The following is a 22,193-nucleotide window of genomic DNA, read 5'->3' as shown; positions in this document are numbered from 1 at the left end:
CAGTCCAACACATGTATCAGATTACATCAAAACGGTAGTAGATCTATTCAGTTGAAATATGTGGACACAGTAGTTCACTGGATATTCAATTCATATAATAACTGTTGAACTATTGAATACATTTGACCCAACTTAGCTATGTATTTGTCCAATCACAGTTAAACAATGTCTGTTTTTATGTTTGTCTGTGTGATGTCTAATAAATGATCTACTGGTTGGGATTAAATGCCATCATTAATACATACATAAGGTTTTTACATTTTTCTGAAAATTTTCTTTGTAAATAGCTTTTCACAAAAACCATGTAACATTTATTTAAAAAAAAGAAAAGAAACACCCTGTTGCACAATCTGAAGAAACTCTTGTGCTTAAAATTATCTGAAAATGTTATAACATTAGGAACATACATTAAGGCCTTGGGAAAAAAATTTGTGCAATGGAATATAAACAAAAAATGTTTCAACTAACAAAACTTTGAAAAATTGACATCACAAGATTTCATATCCATTACATTGTGAAAAAAAATCATAATATTAATGTTAACTGGACCAAATAAACATTTAGAAATATTTCCTCTATGGTCTAAACTAAAAATAGGAATGGACTTACTAATTTAAAAAAAAATGTGACAATAAACTCTGATACATTGAATTCTTACAAAGGCCTATAATTTTACTTTCAAGTATTCTACAGAAATAAGACATCATTAAACCTGATTCTTGCTTACACTTCCGATAATTTGGAGTTGACAAAAAGCAGTTGATTTATGACTTTCAATATTTCATACATATGTTTGATACACTTAAGCTGCCATAATGAACACACAAACTATGTCTTTAAGTGAATACAAACTAACTGTTTTGTATATACCAGCATTCTACAGAATTTTGTGTCAGTGGTTGTGTACATGAGAAGAACTTTGAAGCTACAAGTAATCTATGCATTCTTCAACATTTCAACTTGTTTTATATGTAAGTTTGTGAGGTTCTAAAAATTCAAGGATCTCTTAAAGGCATTATATAAACAAAGTAAAAAAAAATGTAAATTTTTATTCATAATTGACTGTTGGAATGGATTAGGCCACGACTTTTGAATAAAATTAATTATAGTTTTGTGTTTATTCAAACAGAAGTTTCATGACAAAAAAAAAAAAAAAACTTTAGCTCTCCCCCCCCCCCCCCCCCCCCACTCCAAGAAAAAAAACTTCAATAAAAAGAGAAAAAGTTTTTTTTAATTAATATTTCCTAGCAAGAGCTTTCCAAAATGCACTTATCTAGTAATGTGTTATATGTTAGCACTAGAGTTTATAACTTGGCACTATCACTTTCAAGGTACATTTGCAATGGCAATGAGCACTGTTCGAATGACAATGAGCAACACAGTGTGTGTTAATAACAATTTCTAATGATGTAAAAATCAATTAGCTACTCCAACATCAGGACCAACACAATACTAAAATCATGTAATAGGCGAGCTTAACCAGTCAATATAAGAGCTGTATATGTGACCTATACATAGGTTCATGAGCAGACATACAACAGTTACTCTGCTTTCATATAATATATAGTTGTATTTAGAATATGTGGATAATGAGCCTGATTGGTATAACCCTTTAAAAGTGTGAGAGGGCTTGATAAAACTAGTCACTTGATGAAGATGGTAAGCTCTTGTTTGTTTGAATAGTCTATTACCTTTTGAAAAATACTTGCTTTGAATCAAGTTCAGCTATTCCCTAATCTATTGAATCATTAGGGTACCACAAGTCATCTGTTAATTTCTGTTTCTCTTTCTCTGCTATTGTTCAATCTCCTGATAATTCACAAGCCTATTTTTGTGTTTTTCTTCACAAGATTCACTTTATTCATCTAATGACTTGTTTTATCAAGCAGTGCTACTGTGCAAGTATATTATAATGAATTAGCTGCTTAGAAAATAGATTTGATTTCCTATCTCCTGACATACACAAGTTCAGACACATTGTCAATCAGAAACCATTCATTATTTTGTTTAAAATAGGAAGCACATTGTGAAAGATATCATTCTGAAATTCAAGTTAAGGAGATTACAAGTGACGTTAAGAAATATATAGTCAGAACTCAATTATCAACAACAACAACAAAAAAAAAAAACCTGACCTGACACACAAGGGAAATAGAGCAAATACTGAATTTGTTATGTTAAAAATTTTTTACTTCAGTGAAAAAAAGTAGTTGGCATCACTTATAATTATAGATCTAGTTGAGTTATTAAATAGGACTGCTTTTTCTTTTGGTATGAAAAGAATTTTGACATTTTTTGCTTTTATCCTTAATAGTAATGAAATAAGATTAACATAAGATAAAGAAGTCAACTAATGTTTGTAACAGTTTGACTCAACCATTAAATTGTTTTACTTTAAGGAAAGTGATAAGAGTCAGACAAAACCAGTCAATTATTGAAGGAGCTTTAAATTTCTAAAGAACTATTAAATTATCATTTTTATCTACCCTAGTGTACTTATCTTTGATATCTTCTGCCCTGCACTAGTGTACTCATCTTTGTTATTTTCTGCCCTATCTTTGCTTCAACAGTTTTCAACAAATGCTCCAAGTATTTTGAATAAATAAAAATATTTTTTCATTCACACTTTGAAAAAATGTTAAAAACAGAAAAAAACAGAATTTAGTCAGAAATTTTCCTTTACATGATGCCAGTAAGAAATAATTGTAATGCCTCAAACTTAGTAAAAAAACAATTATAATAAAAAATTAAACATTAATTTCACTAACGTTAAGGACAAGCTTTTCTAGAATGAATAATGCTAATTAATTCTTAGATTTAAATATTGGAAACATGTTCCAAAAGAAACCTTATAATAACAATACTACCACAGTTTACTTATAAGAACAACAAATAAACAAATATTGGCTTAAAAAGAAAAAAGCTTTCTTAAGAAAACATTGCACACAGATTCTGCTAAAAAGAAAATACATAAAAAATTATGACTAGGGAAATAGGTACAAACAAAAGCGCACATTACAGACAGACAAGATGAAAGAAATATAATACACAAGATGAAAGAAATATAGTACAATATCCCTTAATGTACAGCTCAGCATCAAGAATTATTTGATCAGAATTATAGGACTCGTATATTTACAATTCATAAACTTTTTTGTTATGGGTATTGATAGAGAAAAAAAAGAGTTGGTATCAGAAAATCAAAGTACAAGTAACTTTTGGCACACATAATATACATTCCCACCACAAAGATACCATTCAACTTTTAGTTAACAATGGATTCAGAAGACCATAACTTACACAAGTTATATACCGCCCCACCCACAGACATATCGTTTCTCTTCTAAGTTTATGTATATATATATATATTTACAAAATTGCAATAAGCTAATAATAAATTAGAAAAATGGCAAGCGTACAAAACATGCAAAAACAGTAAATAAAAAAAAATGAAATAACCAGTGTTTTAAGCTCTTGAAGACAATTTGTTAAAAATGTGGTAAGGACATTACCCGAAAGCAGCAGTCACTTATTTGGTCATATAACACAATAAATACATTTTTTTGTTTCAAGGAGATCCTTCTATTTATGTGTACATTCCTTATTTGAAAGGTAAATTTGGTGTTGAGGTTGTAAATAAAACATTTTGTGCCCCTTTATTCTTATGAGCAGATCAACATACAATACAAGGAAACACAATCTAACATACAACAAAATTCTTCAATAAAGAGAAAGGGTCTAAGTTTCTTTGATTGCCATTATTTACATACTGCAACACATGACTCATTTTGAATAGAGTAGTCCTCTCAACTATCAATGACGTGAACATTGCCTTAAAAAAAAAAAAAACTTAACATGTACCACTCAGGGTACAAAACTGGTACCAGCTAAGAAGCTTGAGATGTTACACAAATATAAATGTATAAATAAAACATCTGTGATGAAGCCAGCACTGCAGCTGACGTGAATGTTTAGCAGTGAGTTCAATTAATCCCAAAAAGTTTGAGAATCCCTTGCGAGAATGGCTACTGTAAAGCAGCCAATCAGAAATGTAAACAACTCATTCTAAAAGGTAGTTGGATATCATGTAAGAAAAATTGTTGACAAGGACAAAATAATGTCTTCAGATTTCTATGTAAGCATTTCAGCACATGAATAATTCTAGGGGCCCAAAAGCATGAATGTAAGGGATAACAAATGAGTTGTAAATTGTATTTTTTTAGAATACAAGTAGGCACATTATATATGTACAATATGAGACAAATTATTAACCTAGACAAAGTATGTATTGAAATAAACTATTGATCACTTGAAATACTGAATCTTTTTTATCACCTCATACACACGCACACACAAATGAATTTCAGATGTACTAAACATGAAATCTACTGCAGCAGGCAAGGTAAATATTTACAATACATCAGTGATGAGTTTATACAAAGTTTGATGCGAAATAAAGTCTACAACAATGAACTTTATAACATACACACATCCTTTGAATACCTTTGTCAATGCGGTATCCTTCAGTCCAAGGCATATAGGACCCCATGTACAATACACAATTATTTAGTGTAAAAAAGAACAATAAACTAGCTAATTACACTATATAACAAAGAAAGGAGAAGCTCAAAAGACATCAGGACCAGTGTGCTGAGCTTGGATTAAGTTCTCTGCTCTCCTTCTCTGACTCCTTCTTAGAGCATCAGCCCGGCGGTAGGGTTCATTTTTCAAATCTTTTACGAGAAGAAAGAATCAATATTCATTGAAATAAGAAATAAAATATAATAATGATAATAATAATCTTTATTGTCCGTGAGGAAATAATGTCTTACAAAGAATTTAAAGGGGATACTGAATTGATCAAATGATAAAACTTGAAATATTTATTTATGAGACTGCAATGCAAGTTCTAAAAAATACAGTTAGCAAAGAACTCATGTCATGATATAATGCATCTATTACGTATGCCTATGCACGAGATAATGCATCTACTACATATGACTATGTATGATATAATGCATCTATTACATATGACTGCTTGAAATAATGCATTTGTTACATATGACTATGCAAAAAGATTATTTCTGTAGAGGATGAAAGGTAGGAACTGGTAAAAATATAAAAGATGTACAATTTTTCATAGTGAAAAAAAAAATTGCCTTATAGAATGCATTTTACAAAAAATATTTTTAATTATGTAGAAAATAGAATTGCAGTTTGTCCTAATTACTTTTGACATATGGAACTGATGCATATTAGAGAATTTTGTCTTCATGGAAATTTTTTAAGGAAATTCATTCCAATGTTTGAATGAGAATCTTACCTAAAAGAATATCTTCCAAAGCTCCATGATACATATCATCCTGTTTCAGTAACCTTCTCTGTTCTTTCCTTTCACGGTTACGATGTTTCAATTCATTTACCATAGCCTCCTAAAAAAGAAGATCAAATACAAATATAAATATACAAATATATATATATATATATATATATATTTATATATATATATATCACTAATCATTTTTTACACAACACCTTCACTTGAAGAAATCAACAAATGAGGTCAATAGATTTACATTTAAGGTTATTTTGTATGTATTTATAGTGTTTAGATCAGTGTACACAAACTACGGCGCGGCAGCTATATCTAAGCTATGGCGCAGTGAACTCTGGCCCCTCTAAATTTCTGCAAACAGCAAAATGAAGCCACATAGGTGCTGTTCATTAAGACTTTAGATAATGCTTATGTTTCAGCAAAAACCAAAAGGCAGACACGCCCTAAAGGCAGACCATGAATAAGATGGCTTGATGATGTAGAGGCAGATCTACAACAGCTAAGAGTTTGAGCACGGAGACGAGGATAGAACTGAATGGAAAGATGTGATGGAGCAGGCCAGGGCTGAATTATGTTTTAGCCACATTACCTGATTAGTTTTCTTGTCTTTCTTCTTCACTGGTTGTTCATCAGGTTCCATCAATCCGTGTTCTAATTTTCTCCTCTTCTCATTATCCAATAAAGCAGACTAAAAATAGAACAATTTTAAAGTATCAGTAAATGTCTTCATATCTTCATACTATTTCAAAATATTTTTTATGTAGATCTTAATTTCTTAACGTTTCAAAAACACAATATGGAAAGTGGAGGCCTAAGTAGGAAAAAGTTTTGAAATAAACATTTGACATAATGTATCAATGTAAAATAAAAAGTGTAGAAAATTATTTACAACTAAAAAAAAATATTTAAATTTTTTTTTTGACAAATATTTTTTTTTTTCATCATAAGACTTGATAAGTTTTTATTTACAGTGATGAGAACATACTTTAAAAAATTTTAGGAAATTTTGTAAATCCCCCCTCCCGTATTTGAACTGGCCTGTCAGGGCGACTTAAAAAAAGATTGCTGAATTTTTTTAAATTATGTAAAATCATTTTAATTAATATTTTCTTTAATTAATGTTGTATTACATAATAATAATTACACTGCACAAGCTTTACTTCACACAAAATGCATGCAAGGCACTATTGTTTGTACATATAGATGAGAGGAGAAAGCTTTTTGCAGATGTTTTATATCTGGGTCCAGGCAGTCTGAGCATTCTATAATAGATAACTGCTTTACTGGTATTGTAACAACTTCTCTCTCAAACAACTATAAAGAATAAATGTGTTTGAAAATCAAAACATGCTTGAGTTTTGGAAATACTTCAAAAGTATGAGCTACACTTCTGTTGATTCACTGATTATTAAATTTTGTACAGGAGAAACTGTTTATTATTAAACTTTGCACATGAAGTCCACGAAAAATGCTTTGAAAAGCAATTGAGAGAAAGCTGCTGAATCTCTACTGAGTTCTCAAGCAAGACAAGGAAGAACAACCAGATGAGGAGCAATGCTTAGAGGAACAGAATGTTAAGCAATAAAACTGCATATTGAGGCTTCCTAAATCCTTATGTGACTTTTTCATGCTGATACAAGTTGTTTACAAGAAGTGGATCTCTACCACACTGGGCGTTTAAAGCATTAGTAATGATTAGTTATTAGTTAGATATAGAAAAAACTTAAACTTAAATATATATTTCTCACTATAGATCTAGTCTATCTATAATCTAGATCTACTTAAATCTAATAACTTGGATCTACATCTCTAGTGACTCTAGATCCAATGTATTATTATTAGATATATATTCTATCTGACATAACTTATACTCAGTAACTCACTATAGTCATGTAAAGTAGGCATACATCATCATCTATAAAATATATATGGAATATAGATGGCCGGTAGGTCTACTAGATCTAGATCTTATAATTCTTATAATAGATCTAGATGTCTAAATCTAATCCCACTTGAACTCATGGAAGTCGGCAGGCAGGGATCAAATTAGACAAATCTAGGTCTAGGAGCCATCATATCAACAGAGTAAAAATTAATAGCGCATAGCGGCCGGGCATCATGATGACACTTTCTGAACCTTTCAAAAGCTGACAAGCAGCCATTGAAGTCTAGACGCTCTAGATAATCTGGATCAAAGTATTGAAATTAAAGAAACTAGATATCTTATCTAGAATATATCTATCTAGACTGATTCAAACAACTCTAGAATATATCTATCTAGACTGATTCAAACAACTCTAGTCTAGACCGAGATGCTAGACTTATAAGACAATACGGTAACATGAGATTTAAAAAAAAATAGAACTTATAACTGTGTCAAAAGACAGGATGTGCGCATGTTCAAAACAAATCAATATCTTATTTCGGATTCTTCTGAAAATGGAAAAATATTAAAATCTTTTTTCTCTTCATAAAAAAAATTGAAAAATAAAACGGATTTAAAAAATAAAAAATTTCGGATTTTTTTTCTAGAAAATCGGATCAGAAGAAATTTTCAGAAAATTCCCATCACTGTATTTATAATGTTATTTAAGCTTATGGTTATTTTTGTTTTAAATGAAAATAAAAATGAGCCATTGTATTTCATAAAAATTAAAACAAGAAAGTAAAGTAAAAATACAAACCTTAAAGTTAGCTACAAATCTAACTATCTGAGAGAAGAACTGAGCAGGGGAAATACTTCTTGGATTTTCACCAAAAAACTCAACTACTTTTTTATAGGAATCCTGAAATTAGACAAAAGCCATGGTCATTCAATGCAAATTTTGTTACAGTCTAAATTTTCTTACAATTCTGATTCAGCTGTCAATCTATCAATAAAGATAACATTTATATTATTGCTATGATGGACAGGAGCTATAACAATGCAGATACTGAATCTAGACACTTTCTATTGTCAGTTGAATGCTATGTGAATCCATAATCCAAATAAAGCATAGTTGAAAAAAATATTTAACATAATTTGTAACATGAACCAGTATCTTCAAATTTCAATATTTAATAGGATCAAATATGATAGTTTCACTGTAAACGAACTCTGAATTTTTTCTAGTCTTTACCTTTGTTAACAATTTTATTCCAGATATATCCACTAGCCCTCTAGATATTCATTGAGAAAATCCTGAGCTACTTCTTTCTAGATTTAGAATTTTTTTTTATGAGCCTTCTTAGTAAAGCAAGCAAGCTCCCAGATAACTCCAGTCCTGGCTATGTTAGTAAAGCAGATACACATAGCCTAAGGCTCTTATGCTTGTGATATGTTTATAATTACCTGTGCAGTTTTCACGTCACCAAGCAATTTCCTGAATTTCTCATCTGCATTAGCTAGAAAATCTTTAAGAATTTGAGGATAGTCTCGTGAGTCTTTTCTTAAGGCTGCCTCCTTTTTAGTCAACTCCATTCCCCTCTCCAGCTCATGAATGTCTGTGTTTATATTCTCCATCGAAACTAAGATTATACACAGAAAAACACACTTATTTAATAATAATAAATTCTTTTAACAATTATGAATATTGTATGTGTTTTCAAGCAACAAAACTGTGGGAAAAAAAACAGCATATTTGTTAATGTTCAAGAATAAGGAACTTATTAGCTGAAGTGGAAAGAGATTGGGTAAAAGGTTGAAATCTTGCATGGTTTTAGTGCTATACGATGGATAAGAAATGTTTTTCAAATTTTCTAGGACACCTTTACCAAACCAAAACAAAATTAATTTAAACAAAGTGAACAGCCTCTATATAAAACATTTGTTAACACATATACAATTTAAGCAACCAAAATTTTATGAAAGAAGAACAGTAGTAAATTACTACCTTGATCTATATCATAATATGTAATTAGTAAGCCTATCATTATAATAAATAGAGTTTGTGTGTATTTATTGATATTTATTGATAAAGCTTTAGATTTAGTACTATTTTATATTAACAATGTTTGTACACCCCCCCCCCCCCAAAAATTTAAATGATGTTTCTCTCTTAACATTTATTCCCTCATTATTCCTTAAAATTGAAGCAGCCTACTTTAATCAATATTGATAAAAGTGATTCCATCAATGTACATGCATGAACCAGTAAATCTATTGCAACAAGATAAAACTGTACCGGTAAATAAAGCTTAGTGCGCATGCAAAGTGAAAGTCTCGTGAATTGCGAGAAATGAGACTGGTCGATTTTGTTAATAAATGGCGGCTCGTGCGATCGGAACTAGTAAACTAAAATTAACAGGGAAAATGATAAGAAATTTCGAAAAAATCTAAATCAACTAAAAACCCGGATTTTAACAAAATTGTAGAAGGCAAACCAGGAGGGAGGAAAAATCGGACCCCTCAAAACCCGGATTTCCGGGTTATTCCAGAAAAATGGCACCCCTTTACCAAAATGAATGTAGAAATGATGACTCAAGATTTTTTCCTTACCTACAGCTGCCTTGTCTAAGAAACGAAGTTCAGAATCAAAGTTCAGAAGGTCTGGGAATTTATCCTGCACTGTCATGACTAGGAAGTGCATCAGAGTTGTCTTTTTATCTCCAGATTTTGTGTCCACAAGCTGTTAATGTATAATTTGTAGACAAAATGTGACTATATTTCAGAAGAAAAATCTTCATTATGACAATGAGGCAATGCAAATTAGGGTCACATCATAATTGTGGTTTGCTAATTTTGTCTCTTTGTTATACTTGTTAGAAGGAACCTGTATTGAGGCATTGGAACTTCTTGGTCTTTGAATGTTTTGACCAGTTTTGTGGCTTGCTTTCCCCCCTTACTAGGGTAAAAAAGAGTGTTTGAATAACATATGTAAGAAATGTAAGAAAGAGTTTTGATATTCTGGTAGTGGTAGATGTTATTGCAATTGAATGTGTTCTTTATTTCCTATAGGGGAGCTAGCAGTGGGCTAGTATTGCACAATAGTTCTCAGTAGCTGAATTGGTCTGAGTGAGGTGGGCCAGTATTGTGACCAATAGGCGGTTCTAGAGTGTGAATATATTCATACTGTGATTGGTTTGTGAAACCCCAGGGTGCTGAATATTTAAAAGCAGTCTTGCTTCATATCACCAGAATTTGTTATATTACTTTATATTTCATATCATATATCACTAATTTTTTAAACATTTATTCCTATCACCATTATCATAATTTCAGCACACTGTAAATATTCATCGCATTAAATATTTTCTATGTACATTAAGAACTTAGTCATTTATTTCATATTGATTTGTCACATTTTACTTTATTAGAATGTCAGGGGCCTGGACAAATGAGCCAAGGCTTAAAAATGACAATGACAATATCTTAAAACAAAGCATTTATAATTGAAATTAGTATAACAAAATAGCTTATTTAAATTAAAATGGTTTATGTATGTTTATGTATATCAAACACCCAAAAACCTTTGTATTTCATTTACTAAAAGAAGAATTGTGGTTAGGATACACTAAAAATTCTTTTCTCTAAATACTGCTTTCTACTGTAAATGTTCAAAATCATTTTGCTGCTTGAATTGATTTTAGGAGCTTTCTATCTTAAATATTTCCCTTCATATAGATTTATGTATTTATTTTATTTATATATATGCATATATATATATATACATAGAGAGAGAGAGAGAGAGAGAGAGAGAGAGTCAAATATAACTATATAAAATTTATATTTTAAAAATGAAATACTATTATAACACGTGCATTACCATGTCCAGACTTTGTAGTTTAAAGCCATAAACAGCTCCTCTCTTGTTGCTGTTCATGTAGTTGCCAAGTGCCAAAATAATCTAAAAAAAAATTTTAAAAAAATTATTTTATAAGTGTGTAATTTTCACTACAACATAGAATGATTACTCTGTGTAAATATTAATAGTAAGTTAATAACTAAAGATGATATTTATCACTTACTTCAACAATTTTGCGAACTTTGTGTGAGTTTTTAAGAGACATTGAAGCTGCAATGACTGCATTAATTTGCTGAAATGGAAAAGATAGAAAATAAGACATAACCTTATCAATAACACAAATTTATAGAATGTTCTCAAGCAAATACATTTCTTCTTTGACAAGAAATTTTGGACTTACTGGTTGCAACTGATGAATATTATCTGAATAATTTCCTATGAAGCTCATGATATGAAGTTTCTGAGCTAGACGTTCAACCTTCACCATCTGAAAATAAAATTCAATGCACATTATTTGTTGGATTGTCTTTCAAACACAAAACCTTTCTTAAGTTTACTTAAAAATGAAGTTTTAAAAAATTACTTGAAGCATGAACTTGTCTTCATCAGATAAAAGATTTACAGCCTGTTTTTCCCTTTCGAAATTTTTGAATGCTTTGATCTGAGGACAAAACAATGAAAATCAATTTAACATTTTTTTGTTTAGTTTAATAAATAGTTTATTAATTTTAAGATAATAATTAAATTGGCAATACATACATTTACACTTTAGTGGCAATAATAATTTTCAAAGCCATAGTAAATATAAATAAAATAAAAAATTACCTCAATTTCATTAGGCAATATTGTCATCATAATATCAACAATTTCCAGAGATAATTTCTTAAGATCCAAACTATAAAAAAAAAATTTTTAAATATAGTAAACTTTAATTCACAATTTAAGTTCCACTACTTCATAATTCTACCCAGAAGGCTATCCTAATTGTTTTAAGTACATATAATACCACTTCATGGAGTGAATATTTTTAGTTCTTGAAGAAACTTCAAGAAATTCTTTACACAACTTGTATTATTTAACAGCGGTGATCAATGTGTTAGAACTTAAGAACATTTTTCTATTTCTAACAACCAAAATATTTAAAGTTGCAAAGTAAATGCCAAACTATTTTGAAAATTTTAAGTTTACAAAGATTGAGTTAAGTGTTCAAAGTTTGAAATCAATATAATTACTTTTTCTCTTGCACACATTCAGAAAAAATTGGAGTTCAACAAAGTAAAATAATGTATTTACCTATTTATTGCTTTTACAATGTCTTCATTTGACAATTCTATTTTCCTTCTCGTTATTGCTAAAAGATGTACAAGATTACAGGTTATAAAAAGCAAAAACTGTCAGTCAAAAGAAAGACAAAAATATTAAAATATAACATATCTCAAACAAAAATATACCCAAGGGACTAAAAGAGATATCTTATTCACATCAAAGTTAGTTATCTTCTTCAAATATTTTCTCTCAATACTGCCTAAATCATTCATTAATAAATCAAATCAAATCATACACTATTGAGTTCAGAGTATTATTTAAGTATACAGTTCTCATGCACAGAAACTTAGTCTTAGTTTTAGCTACCTTCTACACTTGCACTCACTTTGTAAAAATATTAGTCATAAAAAATCACTCAAGCAATATATTGTTTATAAAGTTTAATGAGATACAGATATCTCTAAGTGGCCCAAAAATAACTTGAGGTTTCATTCTTAGGCCACATGATATTTATTTCTATAATTTAACCAATTCTAAAAAAAAACAAAAAAAAACTCACCAACATTACGTAACCTATTTGCTTCTAATAATGAAATAGTTTCTGGTTTTTTATTCTTTTTGAGCATTTTAGGTGTACCATCAGCACCACCTACTAATGCACCTGAAGGTCCTAATCGGAAAATATCTTCAAATTCATTGAAATCAATAACCTAAAAGAAAAAAAAAATGATTAAGCACATAGAAACAAGTTTGTTTTTGTTTTAATATTTCTTGTATGAACTTTGCTTAGAACCTACATTGTATAACTTCTCATCATCCAAGTCACTGAAGATAGTTCCTTTGAGCTGCTGTGGTTTTAAGGGTGTCCAATTTAATACTGGTAATCTGTATTTGGTCTGGATTTTCTTTTTGATAGTCATTGCTAAAGACAAAATGTGTAAAACAGTTCATAACCAAAGTCCAACAAAAAGACAATGACAATAACAATAATAAAGTGAACATAACAAAATACTTATTTGAATCACTACTTTAAATGTTCTTAGAGCCTCACCATCAATTGGAGAGAGTCCTAGTCCTGGCGGTGGAGGAGGCGGGGGAGCACCAGGTGCATTGGGTAGTGGAGGAGGAGGGGGAGGTGGTGGTGGAGGAGGTGCAACAGGAGATAAGGCAGGGGTTCGGATTGGAGATCCTTCTGATGAACTTCCTCCTGGTCCAGTAAAAAGAACACAAAAATAATGCTTAAAATAATGCTTAGCTCTTCTTTATCAATAATAATAGATAGGTTTAAACTTTAACTCTTTTGACAATTATAAGTAAGAATTTAATTTTATATCAAATCATAGGGTTAAACAGTTTTTAAGTTTGTACCAGGCATTGACTTTAATGTTTCTAGTTCTAATAGCTTAGCATCCAACATGCTCAGCCTCTGTCTGGATTCCTCATCTTTTTCTGTCATAGTCTGCCTCAACATATTCATCTCCATTTCTTGTTTCTGTACTAATTCCTAACATCAAGATAAGAGATTAGTTACCCTCTATGTTTTGTAAAATAATTGCAAAGGCAAAGGCTAATGGTTTATTCGCTCAAAAAAACTTCTGTATGTAGAATTATGCCTAAAATTGGTCTACTTATTTATCAATATTACACGTGTATTCATGCACACATTATTTAGTTTAGTAATGACAATATTAAAGATACAAATTATGCTCATATTCTATGTATCTTTTAATATAAATAAATTATCAATTTCTTTGCCAAGAATAAACCTTTTTTTTACAATGGCACATTTCTCTGCTGATCTCATAAAATATATATAAATTAATATACATACAATTGGATTCTAAACATCAGATTTTACAGTGAAACCTGTTTTATGTTCTATGACTTGAAAACTACTTACTCGTAACTCTTCTAATTCAGAATTAGCTTCTGACAACTGTTTCTCTAACTCCACTGAAAGTAATAAAATAAGCTAATGAATTAAGTCTGATAAAAAATATAAAGATCCTTTTTGTTTTCATATGTATAAATAGTGTTAAGTAATTTAAAAGTAAAATCATCTCTTTCAACTATACAAACCTGTCTTAGTCATAGCTTCCTCTTCCACCTCTGCCAACTTTTCACTGACTTGAGAAAGATCTTCTTCAAGTTCAGCTACTTTTTCTAATGCATCAGTTTTTGTTTCAGCATCTTCTAAAAGCTGGGCTACATCTATCATGTTATCTAAGTAAGCATGAACTTGCACTGCAAGTCTATCACTCTCAGTGTTTCGAAGTTTCTGCACAACACAAAATGGTCCATTATCATCTTCTATATTTGTTAATTAAAATTTTTAAAAGTAAAATTAAAATAATATAACTAATATGCATAAGTAAAAATCAATAGAGTAAACTTACTGCCAAATAATCATCCAAACCGATATTTGTACACTCATATTGTAAATGCACACGAAAATTCATATTTTCCACAGAATGTACAACAATATTGATGAACTGCATACAAGCAACCTTTAGATACATGAAATAAAGTGTTTAGAGTAGTTGTGGCTAGTTATAAAACAATAATGTGAAGCTCATTTCAATTTTTGTTTTTCAAAAATATTCATAAGTTATTTATAGAAAACAAACATTTATCTTACCATAAAATCTATGTGAAACTCATCATAATTTTTAAAATAATCCATGAGAGTTTCAAATCTATGCTGTTCACCACAGACCTGATCAAAACAAAAATAATTATAAAAATTATGAATACAAACTAAGGAAGATAGATAACATAAGGGACACTTACAAAAAAAGGAGATAGGGGTTAACTTATTACATATGCACGTTTTCACTCACTTCTTTGAAATTATCAAATGCTGAAAGAATAATATCATGGCCACCACTGACTAGACACACTGCTGCCAATAGTTCCAATACAAGAGCTTTGGTCCTGTACAAACACAAATATCAACCTGAACACAAATGTCACTCTACAATATTGAACATCAAAGGTAAACATTGTACACAGGCCTTACGGTCTACCTTAAACTCCTGTGATTTAAACTAAGAGCAATGCAGTTGATAGCATCTGTGTGAGCTATCACCAAGTTGAAACCATACTGTCAAACACAAAGAAATATAACAGTTATTACAAAAAAATGATACAAAATAACACTAAATAAGTTATTAACTTTCTATGTAAAAACATCTATTTATAACTGTAAGAAATAGCTTTAGTAACAATTTTCATGAGGAGATTCCATTAAAATAAGGACAAAACAGCAAATGAGCACAGGAAAGTAAAGTTATAAAAGTAGTTAAAAAAAATATGTTAACATTGTAAAATACTATAGTGAAAAAAAATAAATCATTTTGCCTTTATCATAATACAATAGCTACCTGATGGTTCATTATTGCTCGTAAGCACATTATGCACACATGAACATCATCCCTTGCTTCACCCATATTAAGTTTGTTAATATACTTTGAACTGCGTGGTGAGCCAACAGTATTCGACCGCTTCAAGTAGCGCTTTGGGCTTTTACTTAATCCCGAATCAAGGCTGGAGGTTTTTTCATTATTTAAAAGCTGCTCTCGTCTGTGGATGGTTGTTTTTAAGCATGATAAAAATACACTTTTCATGAGGAATATTTCTTTCATTAATGTTTCAAATAGAAATGAACTAAAACGGTTAGGCCAAGTGTTCAACTATTTCTTTAAGTACTTAAATACAAACAAATCAAGTGTTGGTACCTCATGACAACCTGAGAAAAAGATAAGTAGTCCACTAAAACATCCAGACCTTTGTTTTGATCATTCAGGAATTCACGCACCCACCTGAGAGACAAGCAATTAAAAAAGTATTTATAGATAATAATAAAACAAAAGGACACGTTTAACACCAACTACAAATATAGCAACTTGATACCAAATTAATCTAACATCTTCAAAAGGCAAGCAGTACCCCACCCCCCAATACAAAATGATTTAGGTTATAATCTAATCCAACTTCAAAAATAAAAATAGAAGCATGACAAGAACAACGCTTGAATACTGATTTATAGATTTAATAAATACATTTTTTAAAATTCCATCTCTGTAATTAGGTCTTCATGTTCCAAGTATTTAACAGTAATCAACAAATTAAAATAGATACTGACACTTTCCTCTATTGATCTCTATACTCTTAGTCTTCTATTAGGGACTGTTTGATTGTCCCTGTTTATTCTACATTGCCTTACTGATTATTTGGAGCTAGTTAACTAGCATTAAAAAGTAAACAATGTCTGTTAATAATGTGAAATTCTTAACCCCCCCCCCCCCTCTATATATATATATTTATTTTTTATTTAAATCACTATACTTTAAATTTAAAAAAAAAAATTCTTGATATATTCAATGTGAATTATTGTTTTTAGCTTTTTCACTTTGATATAAGCATAATGATTTACATAATGCTTATTATTTTTTTTAAGCTGTTTTTATATTTGCAAATATTGCTATGACATTTAAAGAATCAATATACATGTAATATATTGAACTATGCAAAAAAATCTTACTCAATATGATTAGTCCTAAGTGAAATTTCCAAATCTCTTAGAACTTGTGTTGATGTGGAGTCTCCTAAAATTTTACGTTTCTAGAAAACAATGATTTGAAAATGGTTTAAATGAAAGTTTAAAAGGAATTATTTAATTCTAAATATGTTACTATGTTTAACTTATAAATAGAACTACTAATTTATAAATGAAAATAAAATAGTAAAGCATAATAATAAGCTTAATATAGTTTAACATAGGGGAAAAAATAATAAAAATAAATTACAATACATAGTTACTGCATAATATTTACAGTTGTCAATGTAAAGGAGAAAAAAAAAATGCCACCAAATACAGAGATTTAATACTACATGAGCCTATCTATCTAAATATTTGTTAACAACTAAATAATATATTGAAATATATCCTTTTTTATACTAATACAGTGATGCCCAAAATACGGCCCATGGGACAGATCCGGCCCGCAAAGTGTTTCCATCCGGCCCGCCGAAACGACGGCACAAAGTGTAGGAAATCCCCTCTCCAAAGAGTTGATAAAGTTATTTTTACCTACGTTAGGACCCTAAATTTTTCTCTGATGGATTGGTACCATGACCTTTGTATGTTTATGAAATGAGACTAAATGTATAATCGAACAGGAAAAGTGAACGGTTCTTTACTTTTTTTTTTTTTTTTTTTTGTGGAACATGACAATAAGCCAATGTATTTGATTTGTAAAGAAAGTGTGGCTGTTTAAAAAAACAACAAACAAATATGGCAGCATTCTTGATTTGATCCGCGAATAAAATATTGTTAAACTACGCCTAGAGATCTAAGGATTGAATAGTTGCCAAAAAGAGATGAGAAAATGAGTCGGTGGTTAATCTAGATAGAATGTTGCTCATATTGTAAGTAGAGAATTGAAGCCATTGTTCCGAAGGGTAGAAAAGAAGATAAACTTCAAACCTCTCACTAATTAATGTAAGTGCTAGATCCACGGGTTTCTAATAAAATTAATAAAATAGTTTTAGTTCCATTTCATTATGTTTTTGTTCTTTTCCGTCATGTGGCCAGCGACACTAGTGTCGAAAACTAAAATGGCCCACAGGTCGAATAAGGCTGGGCATCACTGTACTAATAGACATTCAAAGGCAACCTTTAGTAGAGACAAAACTTGTCATTAAATCAATGAGCAGTGATTTTTTTTTTTTATTGTAGGCTGTCAAGCTTTAATAACATCTTTTGAAAAATAAAGCATGCAACAATAACAAGATCTAGACTTAAATATCCAAGATATCATAAGTTATTGTTATAGATGGCTTCTCTGAACAAAGATAAATAAGTTGTTATTATAGATGGCTTCTCTGAACAAAGACAATCTAATCTAACAAGTAAAATTTAAAAAATACTTTTTTTTAAATTCTTTTCCTCCTTTATGGAGCTGTTGACTGTTTAGTAAGAATGAATTTTGTACTCTTAATAACTTATGAGTGATAGATTTCAACAAAAATGGAACATCGTTTACCCAAGCCCTATTCCCCCTACTCTAAAAATAAAATCCAGGTCAAGCGTATGTATAAAATAAATCTACTCTGAGTATATAAAATTCTAACGATAGGCCTATAAGACTTAGAAGAAGGTGGGCAAAATGTTCCCGAACGTCTATTAATTTATTAAACTCTTTAATTGATAGGGCCTACATGCAGAAATCCTGAAGACGTCTGATCAAAAGATTGTGTATAGTACACTAGCCAAATTTTACACTAATTTGTTTTACACTTTCAAAAATTATAACAGTCAAACTAGAGTTTTCCCAGAGTGGACAAATAGCTAGTAATTGTTTTCCCAAAGATATACATCAACCATCAAATTTTAAAGCCCTTGTTATTGTCCAGGTTTTCCCACCTGTTTTGATTTTTTGTTGCAAGCTGAATAGAGGATTTGTAAAAATTACAACAATAGGCAATGATTTTCAAAGAAAAAAAAAAAAAAAAATTAAATGAGAATGTGAAGAGTTATGACATTAGATAACAAGAGTATGAAATATACAAAGTCTAAATACACTAGCTAGTGGATAACATCTGATTTTATATCAAAAGAAAAATATCATTTTGTCAAGTTTTTATTTTATTTATTTATTTTATTAAGGTGGCAAGAGATGTGTTCTCTTGTAATTTGTATTAATATATAGTCAAATTTCTCAGCAAGAACAAATCTTTTATAACTGCTAGGCTTAAAAGTTTCTTTTAAAAAATCACTGTAATGTAGTTATAAAAGTCTGACTATAAAAGCTTTTAGGTAACAATTTTATAAAAAAAAAAAAAAAAAGGAATCCTTAATAGGATGCAACTTGACCCTAAAGACAATAATCTTTTGAACACTGAGAAGAAACATACAATATTGAAGAATCAAAAAAAAAAAAAAATTTACAACACAATGACATCCAGTAATGAATAAAAATTGTGAAGATGAGTTCTGTTTAACACTGAAAAGTGGCAAATAACTTGAACTGAAAAATTACATTATTCAGACTAGAATAAAAACATTGTTATAATAAATGATTGAGATATTACAAAGACAACATAACTACAAGATCCATCCAATACCTTTTTTCAACATGATAATGCATGCAGCTCTGTCAATTACAGCACATTTTTAGTAATTCTATAAAGTTATAAAGCATCACTTGTTTTTACATCAGAGTAAGATTTATGTATACCCACAATTAATAAGCTTTATACCTAAGTTTATCCATTGACTGGACTGCACATGCTAAATGTTAAATGTAATCTATGTCAGGCAAATGGTTTTCAAATAAATACAAGAGCAATAAGTTAATGTTATAGTCTAGTGATAAACAGACCCTCCATGTAATGCAATAAGCTGCAATGCAGAATAAAATGTTAGATAATCAAAATTTATCTTTAAGTCAGAATGATCACATTAATTGTTGTAATGCAATGAACAAAAAATATAATAAACAGATAACACAAAAAGATTCAACAAAATGTTTAAAAAAAAAACAACAATAACAAATTTTTTTTTAATCTGAAAAAATGGAGTAACAAAATGAAGTTAAAAGTTTCCAATAGTTACAGCATGCCAAGTGGAAATGGGCCTTTGGTTGCGTACTTACAATGAATGGAACTGGAATCTATCAAGTAATAAAGAAAATATAAATTTAATGATGTTGACCAATTCAGGCTTTAGCCCAAACAACAAGCAAAACCTTATGAATGTATAACTCTAATAATGCTTCTGCTTTAAGTAATTCGAACTAAAGTTTAAAAAAAAAAAACATTTTTGAAAAAGTATATGAAAGATTGTTTGAGACATATCTTTCATGGTAAAAATAAGACATGATATTAAAGCTAAAACTTAAGACCATATGTTTTTGTTAGCATCAGAATACATGGAAGCAAAGAAAGGGTTGTAAACTTGTGTCAGATCTTGTTTCAAACCAGTCATTCACTTTGACTGCTATTTATCTCTGTAACTGCTGGAACTTTGGATTCCAAAACAAACATTTACTAACAACTTTTAAATTTCTGCCTTGGTGACCTAATACATGTGCTTGAAACAAATGAAATAGAATGTTTACTATGATACATATATGTTTGAACTTGAAGCATAATGTTCAAGGACATCCAAACTACATATCAGTTTGGAAACATAACTTTCTATAGAGACTAGTTAAATACTGCCAATCAAAAAATAAATAAATTAATTAATTTAAAAAGTATCTATTTCAAGTACTACAATATCCAACAGATTATTTTATAACATTCAGGCAGATAATGTACAAATAAATTTAAAACTAAAAGAAAAAAAAACATAGAATACTGTTACAGAATTGTACAGGTCATGCTTAAAAAAACAACAAAAAAAACATGCAGTAATTGAACTTAAAATACATAGTTTAGAAACAATTACGAAAAAAAAAATTAAAAAAAAAAAACAAAAAAAAAAATGAATAGTATAGATAGTAAAGAGTGGGAACAAAAATGTTTACAAAATACTAAATTTGAGACTTCAAATTGACAGAGAGGGTAAGAGCAACCAAAAACAGAGTTATAAAGGTACTGATCTTGTGCAACAGTGCAGTCTCAAATGTACAGGAGCCTTGGAAGAAAAAATGATCAATCTGCAGTCAAGAGAGACAACAGTAAGAAGAAAGAAATGTAAAGACACCAAAACAAAATAGGGGTGTGAACCTTTACTCTGAGCAACAGAAGCAACTGTAGAAGAAAAAATGTCTATCTTTAGAAAATCACACTTTTGTTGTTTTTAACTTGACAGGTCAGGATTTTAAAAAAATGTTTTCCATATTCTTCCCTACATGTATTCTAACGCTTGTATATTTGTGTGTAGCAGAAAAAAAAATCATTAATAACAAATGACAGTTAATCCTTCGTAAATTTCTTCCTCTTGACATGCAGACAACACAAACTCTTGAGTTTGTATAAAGAAAAGCGGTTTAATCCATTACAGTTAATTTTAGACCAGTTTGGACATGAAAATAAGACAACTACAATGAAACTCTCACTATGACACTTACACAGTCAGTGCAAGAGAAGCCTGACAAAAATGTAAAGGTAAAACTAAGGGAGGGGGAGACAAAGTAAGCAAAGATACAAAATGAAACCCCATGAACTAATTAAATATTAACCCATTACTTTCACTGCACAGGAGGGAATGCATTATCATTGATATGATTTATATAAGTAAGAAATGTTCAACTATGTCATGGAAAGCTTCATTTAGTCAAGAAAGTCAGAAGGTATGTAAATGAGAAGAAATCCATTAGCCCACTCATTCATTAGAATGGAGGAACTTGTACAGATGGGCAATGTAAACACATAGATAGACCCTATTTAATTATAATATGACTAATTTGAGTTACCCCTTAACAATTATATTCTGCACCAAGTGTCATTGCACTTCCATTGCTTGAAAAACAAACATGGTACTCATAAAAACAAAGGCATTAATGTGTATGTTACTGTCAACATTTAGTCCAAAAACAATTATAAACTTATGTTAAGCAAAAAAGCTAGAAAATATGTTTTAAATTTTAAAATATATAGATTAGAGCTTTCTTTTTTTGTTCAATAAGCCTATTGGCTAATTATGTACAATTTTTTTTTTCTTTTAACTTTCTTTACACAACTATAAAAAATAATCAAATACAAATTAGGTCAGCCCCTAGAAGAATGTAATGCAGCGCTCAAGCCCCCCCCCCTCACCGCAAGTCCAATGCTTGGTGACACTTCGTTTTACAATTGTAGTGACTACTGCTCCATTGGGTTAACTCCAGCAGTGAGACCAGTGATCTGCATGTACAACA

The 22,193-nt window shown here is 30.0% G+C and overlaps 1 protein-coding gene across 3 annotated transcripts in view; it reads right to left on the bottom strand.

The window, feature by feature from the left end:
* Positions 1-1,173: 1,173 nt before the first annotated feature.
* LOC106072001 (formin-like protein) overlaps positions 1,174-22,193 on the bottom strand; it is a 28,024-nt gene continuing 7,004 nt past the window's right edge. For 2 of the 3 annotated variants that reach the window (XM_013232236.2, XM_056012861.1), the window contains 26 exons: positions 19,983-20,000; positions 16,868-16,947; positions 16,062-16,145; positions 15,708-15,906; positions 15,351-15,427; positions 15,165-15,258; positions 14,963-15,040; positions 14,721-14,831; positions 14,404-14,602; positions 14,225-14,277; positions 13,693-13,828; positions 13,376-13,531; positions 13,122-13,246; positions 12,884-13,034; positions 12,352-12,409; positions 11,884-11,953; positions 11,642-11,719; positions 11,459-11,545; positions 11,282-11,350; positions 11,080-11,160; positions 9,813-9,942; positions 8,667-8,842; positions 8,020-8,121; positions 5,925-6,023; positions 5,324-5,432; positions 1,174-4,733 (listed from right to left, as the gene is read on the bottom strand). In XM_013232236.2, coding sequence (XP_013087690.2) covers positions 4,627-4,733; positions 5,324-5,432; positions 5,925-6,023; positions 8,020-8,121; positions 8,667-8,842; positions 9,813-9,942; positions 11,080-11,160; positions 11,282-11,350; positions 11,459-11,545; positions 11,642-11,719; positions 11,884-11,953; positions 12,352-12,409; positions 12,884-13,034; positions 13,122-13,246; positions 13,376-13,531; positions 13,693-13,828; positions 14,225-14,277; positions 14,404-14,602; positions 14,721-14,831; positions 14,963-15,040; positions 15,165-15,258; positions 15,351-15,427; positions 15,708-15,906; positions 16,062-16,145; positions 16,868-16,947; positions 19,983-20,000 — 2,727 coding nt within the window. In that variant the 3' untranslated portion in view covers positions 1,174-4,626. The remainder of the gene's footprint in view (positions 4,734-5,323; positions 5,433-5,924; positions 6,024-8,019; positions 8,122-8,666; positions 8,843-9,812; positions 9,943-11,079; positions 11,161-11,281; positions 11,351-11,458; positions 11,546-11,641; positions 11,720-11,883; positions 11,954-12,351; positions 12,410-12,883; positions 13,035-13,121; positions 13,247-13,375; positions 13,532-13,692; positions 13,829-14,224; positions 14,278-14,403; positions 14,603-14,720; positions 14,832-14,962; positions 15,041-15,164; positions 15,259-15,350; positions 15,428-15,707; positions 15,907-16,061; positions 16,146-16,867; positions 16,948-19,982; positions 20,001-22,193) is intronic. The other variant, XM_056012868.1, reaches the window with a different exon arrangement.

The sequence above is a fragment of the Biomphalaria glabrata genome, chromosome 1, assembly GCF_947242115.1.
Source record: "Biomphalaria glabrata chromosome 1, xgBioGlab47.1, whole genome shotgun sequence".
Classification (NCBI taxonomy): Eukaryota; Metazoa; Mollusca; class Gastropoda; family Planorbidae; genus Biomphalaria; species Biomphalaria glabrata.
Note: the sequence above shows the minus strand (reverse complement) of the source record. Positions and strands in the feature narration are given on the sequence as shown.